We start from the raw sequence: 11,124 nt of genomic DNA, 5'->3' as shown, positions 1-11,124 counted from the left end.
ATACACAAGACGAGTGAAACATGGGATGGGACACTTCAAGTTGTATACACATATAAATATGTAAGACATTGATATTTCTTTCAGCAGTTTATTTTTCTATGTCTTTCACAGATAAAGCTAAGAATGCACAATAATCATCCGTAAGTGTCATTTCATTTTAACAAAAAGCTTGTTAAAACAAGTCATGTATACTTTAAATAATAATAATTAATCAAAACTAATTGATGTGTGTGACTTTGTAAGGCACAGTGACATGGTTATAATGAAACACATGATTTCTGTTGAATTTAGTGTAAGGCCAGTATTCCACGTCCACGCTGTTAGCTTTCTATGTCTGCTGTCGGCTAAAGTTGTAATTAATCCAGTTAAATCCCCTAATAAAGAAAGACATAAGGGTCATGAAACTTATTAAACAATCTTTGTTAATTTGAACATTTTAATGAAGCCTATTTTATGATTACATATCAAACAGGTGAAACTATAAATGTAAAAAACAAAACAATTGTTACTTTGGAAATTAAATGACAATACTAAGTGATTGATTGAAATAAATATTGATTCAACTGATTGAAATGATAATCAGATGTGATGTGTGTATATAAAAAAGATTTTCTGTATTCTTTTTGCGGACATGTGGAACATGATTTCCGTTTTTAAATAGGGATGCAGGCGACGGATGCAGAAAACAGAAGAGGAGAGTGGACACATGGAATACCTGCCTTAAAGATTTGAGATCCTTAAAGGGGGCCATAGTGATACAATGTTAGAAAATGCAGCATCCCAAATGCACATCGAACATAACAATGTTCTAAAAACATATTTACGCATCTGGGTCAGTATTCAACATTTACAAAGACAATTTTTTTTTTTTTATGTATCGTATTGTTTATATATATATATATAGGATAATGGGTTGTTTCAGCGTTAAAACATAATATATTTCATCGGTCAAGTACCAAAAGTTATATTTGACGAGGGGCCAAACACTGGAGTAAAATATTTACTAGGTGTTCACTATGTAAAATATATTGTGACCGGACAGTGTAAGAATTTTTATTTTAATCATATGCCTAAAAAGTATATAAATGGCAGCAAATTGTAAGATGTTCCTGAACAGCATGCCAAATTGTAAGAAAACAAAACAAAATTTCAGAAATGACCTTGTTGGAAATTGTGTTTCATTTCATTTAGACGTGAGAGCTGGCTTAAATTGCAACACCGGAAAAAATATCAAAACTACTTTCGGTGTTGATACAGTGAAATATCTTTTTTATTTCACTGGTAAACTTCTATAAACCACCAGAAAGCATATATAATAAATTCTGATCTTACACTGAAGCATTCAATTTACCCTTCCATTATGTGTCTAAAAAAGCATATGAAATAATTGTAGTTCTTACACTTGCGAATAAAACGCATCTTAAAAATAAAATGTCATATAATATAACACTTGTTGACTAGTGACCCTTTGAATATGATGTGTGATATAAGTAACTGAGTTGCAGATAAGGTCAATATGACTTTCTGCCCATGAATATAAGATCATATTTAATGGCTCACTAGTCAATAATAGTGTCATAATGGCATAAGAAACTGCAAGAAAAGTTTAAAATAAAAAAATAGGGTTTTAGCCAGGTTTTAAAAAGAACAGGGAGCTGAAGAAGGGACAGGGTGTTAAGGGAGAAAAGGGCATATTGTATCGGGAACATTTTAAATTTCACCATATGTGTTAGGAATTGTGTTTTAATGAAGTAATATTTGGTGTCAACTGCCAAATAAGTTTAATCATATTATGAACATTAATTAAAACAACAGAAATATTTGAAAGTCGTCAGTATTGAATTCTATGAGGGCAGGAGGGTGCCAATGTTGGCTCTCCATGAGGGTAGAAGAATGCTACCAAAAAAAGGACGGGGTGCAGCACCCTTTATTTTTTTTTAGCTAAAACTTATAAATATTGAATACTGGCCCAAACCGAAATAAACAAAAACATAAAAGTAACACAAATATATTGTAGGTAGAATAGTTGTCCCATGATTAAATCCTAGCACATGAACAGATGCCTTTGAGGTATACCCCATGTAAACCATATATACAATTCTATCAGTTATATTATAGTTATATGTTCTCATAATATTGCACTATCACGATATGCATACTTTAAAAGTACTTTACAAATTACGGGTTAAAATCTGCCATTAATAGAACAACTTTTAAATTAACAAATTATATATAAATTATATAATATATATTTAGATATAGTTTATGGACTACTTGAATATAAGTATATGAAATATGTATAGACAATTAACGTCTGTAGAAAAGATCAAGAGGTCTACATATGGTTTGTATGTAGATGAATTCATTGTAGATGTGCCACATGGTAATACATCAGAGCAGTGTCTAAGCCATGGTCAAGTTGAACACTTGTGTGACAAAGACTGTGCAGTTGCTAAGTGAAGCATCGGGACAGTGTCCGTGTCATGGTCATGTTGAACACTCGTGTGACAATGGCTGTACAGTTGTTCAGTGAAACATCGGGACAGTGTCCGCCCCATGGTCACAATGGTCAAGTTAAACACTTGTGTGACAATTGCTGTGCAGCTGTTAAGTGTGGCCTTGGGGCAGTGTCCATGCCATGGTCACCATGGTCAAGTTGAACACTTGTGTGACAATTGCTGTTCAGTGTAGCATCAGGGCAGTGTCCACGCCATGGTCACCATGGTCAAGTTGAACACTTGTGTGACAATTACTGCGCAGTTATATTGCGACACATCAGCTAAAACGGATATCTGTGGTTTCGCTGTACACTATGTCACACAGGCTGTTCCATGGCAGTTTCATTCATCAAAACCTTGTGACTGCAATTTCCCACTGCAATGTCCCAGCAGTGACTTTACTCAGATGTAGAGCATGCCATGCCGACCAGCTCCTCCGTCACCGATATCCGGCTGGTTCTCCTCTCCAAGATGAAGCTGGGACGCAGATGCAGTTGCCATGGCAATATCAGGCATGGTATCTGATAAAGCCGAGCGCTGGCTGGTCAATGTTCCGCTACAGAAATCTTCTTCACTGCCATCGCTGCCAGAGTTGAACTAGAAATGAATAAATGCCTGAATAAGATGCAAGATAATTATATGATAATAGGTATTAACCAATTAAGAATGAAGAACTTACCTGCCTTGATCTGGTATTTAAGAATTTAATCATATTTGATAAAAAAAATATCTTATTTATCTGAAACATCCCATGTGAAGAATCTGTGAGTAATTTACCTCACAAAGGCCCTGGTTGTAGTGTTTGGTGGGTGATGAGGCTGGGGTAATATGCTGGGTTTGCCGAGACTGGGAGCGATGTCGACATTCCTGTCGAGGTGGGGGACTGGGGCGTCGCCTCGGATTCAAGGGAGGGTAACTCTGGTCCGCGTATGTTGGGTGGTCCCGTTGTGGCGGGGGTTCCCTGTTGTAGTAATACTGCACATTCTGCAGAACCTCCACAGTGGAGTCGGGCCAGCCGAACTCCCGCACAACCCGAAGATGCAGCTGGTACATGACAGCACGCCGGTCAAGGTAGGCTTGAGCAAACGTCCGCTGAACCATTGGCAGGCACTTCAGCTCTTGTTCCCGTTGAACCATCATTTTCAACACTCCTGCACTGGGCACTGTGAAAAACCAAGTTTTATTACATGCTTTCCAGTGGTTTATATAGATTTATCAGTGAGATAAAACTGATTTTAAACTGCTTAAAACAGTGAAATTATCAAATTGATATTTTTAACTGTTTAGAAATTTTAGCTCCCTCTATTCCAAATCAAACGTCACTGCGCACAGGGCTGGGACACATTTGCAACAACATCATTTTGGAATGACTTAACCCTAATATAAGGCATATAATAAAAAGAAAAACTGTTTTAGAATAAGATAGCAATATATATTTCACCTGGTGAACACTAAAAGCGAATATTTCACTTTCAGCAATGCCATTGGTGAAATATATCTTTTGGTGCTTATTAAGTAAACAATACTACGATCTGACACTGAAACAAACAATTATCTAGAATTCATTTCAATTATATGATAAAATCTCAGGGTTGACCTGGCAGCTGGAGGGCTGAAACATTTTCGCCCATGTGTTTATGGGGTGCTCTTTGGGTCAAAAGCGCACTGCTGTAGAAAAAAAATGGCTTTTAGAAGCTCTTTTAAGGGCTTTTAAGGGGGGGGGGGTCTCTGGGGCCATTAGATCCGCGGAATTCCACGAATCCACGGACAAATCACATCCCTGAAATCTACTGGTAGTAAAAGAATAAAACGGGTGCGACCAAAACATTTCATAAAAGTTGTGTACCTAAAATATTTACTTCACATCTGAAGAAAAAATTTATGTTGTTGTTATCAAGTGCATGTATACCTGGGATGGTGCCCGAGACAATGTCGACATGTCGGAGAGGGACGGGATGGGCAGACAGGAAGTGATGCAGGTACTGGGGATCATCCACCATGTAGAGGGTGTCGGGGATTGAGGACATGTGGAGGGGCCGCACCCGGGACAGCCCCGCCCCCTGTCCGCAGCTTTGCCGTTCCTCTAACAGGCTCTGTGAATATTAAACACGAATCACCACTCTTGCTCTCTAAAACCTCCTATATATATTCATCTTAAATACAATGTACCAATAAGCATATATACTTATAAGAAAACATGTAATATCTGTTTACCACAAGTGAAATATCAGTTGAATAAAAATCAAGCTAAGGCAAAGATCTGAACAATGATGTGTAAATTTGCTCATTAAGTCAACAAACCATTGTAAGCTTGCTGGTTTAATACCTTGCCTTCCTCATAATATGGGGTGAAGAGCCGGGGCCTTGTGTAGACCGCGTTGTTGCGGCCCGGGACCCAAGCAGAAGCGGTGTGGCCCGTCTCGTCAGTCAGCATGTGTGTTGGGGGTACACTGACAAGGCCCCGGCGGATGGCTCCTGTTAGTATCTCGCTTGTGTATGGGATCACATGATCCATGCGTACCAGGGGCAGCACCTCGGCCATGATGTCCCGGAGCTCTACGTCGTTCATGTCCCGCCGTTTCACCCCCTTCCTGCTCACACTGTGCGCTGTATGACTCAGGAGGTTTGGCTCTGGTAAAATAAAACAGCACATGTAGCAAGACATAATTTATCACGTTGAGATACCAACTTACAATTTTTAGAACTGCAGGGCAAAATAGGGTTATGGGTTAGACCAAAACTTGAGGATTAAATCATTGCTGTAAAAAATAATAATACTTAGACTAAACAGTGGTTTCCCATCCAGAAAAAGTATATATTTTCGCCCTACCCAGGTAAAATAAGCCCATTCAATTATGTTGTTGTTTTAAACCTTTTAACATTTAGCAAATGTAGCAATAAAGTGCCATTCATGAATATGTTGATAGGTTTGTTGAATAAAAGGTTTGAAAACAAGTCGTAAATTATTTGAATCATGTTAGTATTTTTCCCCTTTTCGCCAAAACAACGCTATTTTTCCTCTATCGAAGCCCCATCATCATTCCCTAAGAGTGGAGAAAAAACTACAGCTCAAGTACTTCAGTATCTTTATAGTTTTATAGCCTTTTAAGACTGAAAAGAATGTTAATGCATTAAAAATGCCATTATTTTCTACAGTTTTGCCTGAGGCAATGGAAAATCCGGGCAACAGAAAGGTTTTTTTAAAAACAGGATGGGGATTTTGAATGAGTAAGAGTCTCACCTCGTTTCTCAATGCGGCGGACAAGGTGGTGCTCCCCCCAGCGGATCACCGCTCCCAACACATCCAGCTCTCCAGCCTGTAACACACAAATGGGTTTAATTACTCTATATAACAAGACTCAGACAAGAGCTGTATATAAACTATAGGCATCTTCAAAACAAATTTGAGATTAGGCAGCAAAACTTAGTTTAATACATAGTCTTCATTCTTTTAATAAAATTCTGAGGTAACATTTTGATACAATACTTTTCATTACAATAATTTCATTATGCCATTAAAAGATAATTACTGTACTGAGATTATACATTATTACAAGACATGTGTATACTGATTCTCTTACAAAATACTTAATTAAAATTTGGTAATTTGGTAAAGCTACTAAAAATAATACATATATACTGTAACAGTAGAACACTCCTCTGACATCATACCATAATGATTGAGTATAATTGTGCAATGTTTAAAAGACGACAGAAAACAAAATGGTGCTAAATTAGATTTAAACCTTAATAATGTGTTTTTTCGGTGACTTATACCAGTAATTTATATATTAAAGTGTTATTAGGTGCGTTTTCTCAGGAAGATTATATTCGACTCACACTGATTTTTGCAAAAATGTTCAAAATACCACCATTGTCTAAAACAACCTCCCGGATCAAAACGCACAACTTATAACCCTATTATATATGCAGAGGTATTAGACCTGGAGAAGATCGGAGCTGAGAGCCTCAAGAAGATGCGTCTTGCTGAGTTCGTAGAGGACAGGAGAGGCAGCCACCTGAAGGAACTCTTCACGCAGGTAGTGGAGAGCGTGGCGGAGCACCCAGGGGGAGCCATGTGGCTCCTCGCTCCACGCTAACACACTAACCAGGTTTTCAACGCTTAACTGCTCCACCATCACATCCTCACAACCTGCAACAAATAGCCATCATTATGATCAAAATTAATTTGTGTTCGACAAAAAAAGAAAAAGATTCTGGTAAATATTAATCAAATTGAACACCTTTATCTTCATGCTTTGCAATGCAATATTTAATCCACTTATCATAGATCTGATTACACAATGTAACTAATAAGTATCACTAATTTGTATTATTTCACGTTCATAAAAGCATTTGAGTGCCTTGAAACCCAAGTAAAGAAATACAAATGAAGAGCAATAAGCATTTCACTCAGGCTTTCCCTGGGGGTCCTATGACCACCTGACAAGTTGGGCATCCTAATATTATGGTTTTAAATAAACAGTCGATGATAGCTTATTTTGGAATTCCAAGGGGTGCACAATATGTTCAAAATAGTCCCTAGCTAGAAAATTGCACCTGTGACTTGGGTTTTCTTCATGTCACAAAGAAAATCCCTGGTTACTGCTGCTAGTTTACAAATTATAAAATAACACATGAATACATGTATATTACATGAATGTTGTTCTGTTGATTGATTATAATTGAAAATCACAATCAAAAGAAAATCACCTGCGACTATCAATATTTGTTCCAAAATAACGAATCCAAAATGCAAATCACGAGTCTATACATGTATGAAAATATCTGATTATTATTAAATCATCCATCAGTTTTCATCCTCCGATAATTGATAGTATAATTATTATTATAAATCTTGGTTTCATTCCCAACACTACTTGACACTGACCTTGAGAGATGGCTGGGATATCCAGGAACTGTCCTATCTGGTAGATTTCCATGGCCTCATCAACAGCAGTCATCTGTCCCCGGCCGGCCACAATGGCCTGAACCTCACTCAAACTGCACACACTGGCACTGCCCCGCATTATCAGTGACAGGTCAACGGTGTCCAGGTATAGGGCATGCAAAAGAACACGTGCATAGCGCCTCGGAATCACAGACTCATCAAGTACTATCCGTGTGCAAAAATTCTGAGAATGATCAACATTATCTTCTCCACATTGTGCCCGTCTTATGAGCAAGTTTCTAAAGAAAGGAGAGCGAGCAGCCAGAACAGCTCTGTGACACTGCAGCTCAAGGTTGGCACGACTGAGACCCTCTGAGGATCCTGTCTCCGACGAGAAACTCTCATTCATGTCTGGCTCACTGGTAAACACAAGCACCGAATCACTGTAATCTCCAGACTCCAGTAAGTTTCTAAGGTCCTGGTACAGAGGATTAGGCATGCCCAACTCTGTTGCCAGTTTTGTCAATACAACACGACTGTTTTCACTTAGCTCTTCAAAATTTATACTATCTGAATACAAGTAATGTAATAACGCAGAAAAAAGAACTACATCTACACCCGGTGTCCTTAGTTTGATTGGTACTCTAGGGTATGTGTCATGATGTCGAGAAAGAATATCTCGAAAAAAAGGACTTCTTGCACAAAGTAACGCTCTGTGTGCTGGGAAACACACGCCTTTGTAAACAATTTCTATATCTGTGCAGTATTTGAAATCATATAAATGAGAAAGATCTTGTGCGTAAGTGCTGGCCGCAGAACGTGCTATATTAGATGAAATACATAGTTCCTTCAAAGAGGCTAAAGATTCATACTGCTGAACCAGGCTTGCTAGATCATGAGTTGACCATGAAGAAACCAGGTCTCTCATTGCCTTTCCATAGTCGAGGGATTTACTGTGCCTCCTTGCTCTTGTTAGCTTTTTGCGCAGTGTGGCAAATTTTGATGTTTTCTTCTTTTTATCTCTGTTAGAAAGGTCAGAGTCAGAGACAGTGTAAGACTGCGTAAGACGGGATAGACCCTGGAGCTTGGTCGGAGAGCCAGCGCAGGACTGGGTGGCCTCCGGAAATGATGCATTTGTGCCCATTTTTATATTTTGTTATATAAGTTCATGCCTCCCTTGCTACTGCCATACATAACCTGAAAGCAGAGTTGATAAAAACTTTATAATTCTAGCACTGGGCTAAAATGAGTACCCATTTTAATTGCTGTAAGGAATTTTACCTACAAATAAGCTAGTTATCTGATAGCTCCATTACCATTTGTGTTAAATTTTGATGCTTCAGCTTGGTAATTCCATTTGAAAGGTATTTGCTTGCTAATTACAATAACAAAATTATGACATTTTTTTTATAAAAAAAACCAAAACAATCAGGATCATTTACAAAATATTCAGTAGACTGAACTAGGATTAGAAAGCAATTCCAATTATTTTAAGAAATCTGGATTTTTAAACAACTATGTACAGATGATTAAGGGCATATCATGATTCTGCTTATACAATACCAACCACGCGTTTCTTGCACATTTCGCACATCACCACAATTTTTCCTTATTGCAGATGCTATGTTTTCACCTAATATTCACTATACCCCACGATATAAGCATAACGGCCACCGCGTTCATTTCTATAAATTTCCACTCGAGTCGAGTCAAGTCAGGGAATATATCTCCGCGATTTTCCATGATGAGGCAATCTCGCCCGCGGTGGCAACGCATTTTTTGTACAAAAACACTTGGTTGATAATGTACACATTGGACAGAAAAAAGTGTCAAAATACCCCAAAACTTTGACTCACATAGTGCAACAATTGAAAGTAAGTAAACAAATGCTCTTAAAATGACCCAGAATCAACTACACATGTGAACACAGTTGGCATTGTTTAGACATTCACAATAAAAGGAAACTCCCTGTAACATCAATTGGGACACAGACTATACTGGCTAAGGTCACAAATCCAAACACTTTTTGAGGTTTTTCACGATTATCTTGGAGAGAATTTGTTGTAGTAAGTTAAAATTGTGGATGAAACATCTTTTGTTAATATGACAACATCTGTCAAAGTACAGATTCACGATCTCATCAATTTTATGTCGAAAATCGTTCATTTTATGGACAGTAAATCACCCTTAAATTTATGCTATGCAGGGCACAAATACCGAACACTTGCAAAGCGAATTTACATGGTCACACAATTATAATGAATAAGTATGCCATATTAAATAAACACTTAGCTGATAAGTTATTTATTGTTTCCGATGTTTTTCAAAACAGGCAATTCAAATGTAAAGCATGATTTCTATTTATAAATATATCTTGAATGTAGGTCAACATAATTGCTAAACCAAAAGATGCATGTGCGTCCTCTGATGTCATTCCCCAATGTGCTACAATTTGATCTTTAAGCGTATACACATTGAATTGTACTGTATGACAGCTCAATGTACTGGCACTCGTTAAAGAAGCAGGGTAGCTATAAGTCTAAAATAATAGACGTGTTATACGGGATTCTTCCAATCCCTTACGTCTAAACTGGTTGGTGCAAAAAATATTGAACTTGTATTAAGTGAAATATTTTATGGTTGAAATTGATCATAAAGGTTTATATTCATATTTAACCATGTAAGTTACAAGTTATTTGCACAAAACAAGCATTTAATGCATTAAAACACAATGCTACCTTTCCAATAAAACAAAAGTTGACTGACATAGACAACAATTAATGCCAAGGGGAACAACTCGATCCAATCGTAATAACTCGGTCACCTCCGGCAAGCTTCGAGATAGACCTCGTTAATACAATCATAACAACTTGGCCATGGCCGAAATGATCCCATTGTTTTAAAATTGTGCCTTGCAGGTCCCATTCATGTTGTATATATCATTTTGACAGAATGAAATTAAGAAAACCCGTCAAACTAACAATTAAAAGTTGGATATTTATGTTTTGTGTATGGAACTAATATAAAATAACATTATCTGGTAAATTTCATGTTTTTATCATATTTTATAGATGCAATATGCTTTAACCCGGAATCCCGATAGGAATAACTACCCATTTTTGATACTTAACAATTTGTACGTGAAGGATTTGCCATATCAAAAATCTAAAAAAATCCATCAGCGTACAATTATTATGGACTAGGTAGCTAGTATAACACGCCACAGTTCAATTCTGTTAGTTATGCCCCACAACCTTATAAGACTGATACTAGTCTGAAGCCCGAGGATAGCCCAGTGGCGTTGTTAAAAAACTATACCCCTAATTAACATTATACTGCTATTTAACACTTAAAAGTTAGACTAGACTCTAGTAAACTAAAGAGTAAGAACATTGGAGTTTGGGGTTGAACTTGGACTTGGAGACAAATTCTGACATTTAAATCAACCTCTTACAATAGTTGGCGTCTTTACCATGATATCAACTTTACTTACATGAAGTTAAGATTCGCTTTGTTTTAATTAAGCTATTTGAGGAAGCCATAATGCATTTTATTTTTTAAATAATAAAGAGATTCATGTTTATTTCTAGCAAAATTGCTATAAACAGGAAGTCATTAATTTGTTAATATAACTGGCCGGCAGTAAATAGGTGATACAAATATTGTGAGTTAAAGGTAAAACTATGTTTTATATGTATTTTTCAATATGTAAAAATAAATGGAAATTATTCATTT

The 11,124-nt window shown here is 37.1% G+C and overlaps 1 protein-coding gene across 1 annotated transcript; it reads right to left on the bottom strand.

Moving 5' to 3' along the window:
- Positions 1-72: 72 nt before the first annotated feature.
- LOC128209321 (BTB/POZ domain-containing protein 7-like) lies at positions 73-11,014 on the bottom strand. Its single transcript, XM_052913307.1, has 8 exons — positions 10,883-11,014; positions 7,390-8,586; positions 6,443-6,651; positions 5,740-5,815; positions 4,825-5,129; positions 4,408-4,591; positions 3,276-3,661; positions 73-3,095 (listed from the first exon to the last, which is right to left on the bottom strand). Exons 2-8 carry the CDS (start codon positions 8,531-8,533, stop codon positions 2,901-2,903), a joined length of 2,499 nt encoding a protein of 832 aa, XP_052769267.1. The 5' UTR covers positions 8,534-8,586; positions 10,883-11,014; the 3' UTR covers positions 73-2,900.
- Positions 11,015-11,124: the final 110 nt, after the last annotated feature.

Source organism: Mya arenaria, chromosome 11, assembly GCF_026914265.1.
Source record: "Mya arenaria isolate MELC-2E11 chromosome 11, ASM2691426v1".
Lineage (NCBI taxonomy): Eukaryota > Metazoa > Mollusca > Bivalvia > Myida > Myidae > Mya > Mya arenaria.
The sequence above is the reverse complement of the archived record's forward strand: the minus strand, read 5'-3'. Positions and strand labels throughout refer to the sequence as shown.

What these genes read in the sequence shown, in the direction of transcription:
- LOC128209321 (XM_052913307.1), bottom strand. Translation starts at nt 8,533, where the DNA reads ATGGGCACAAATGCATCATTTCCGGAGGCCACCCAGTCCTGCGCTGGC. An exon ending in CATATTATGAGGAAGGCAAG is followed by an intron (nt 4,592 to 4,824) that starts GTATTAAACCAG and finishes TAATATTCACAG; the next exon opens with AGCCTGTTAGAGGAACGGCA. An exon ending in TGTCTCGGGCACCATCCCAG is followed by an intron (nt 3,662 to 4,407) that starts GTATACATGCAC and finishes GGTTTTTCACAG; the next exon opens with TGCCCAGTGCAGGAGTGTTG.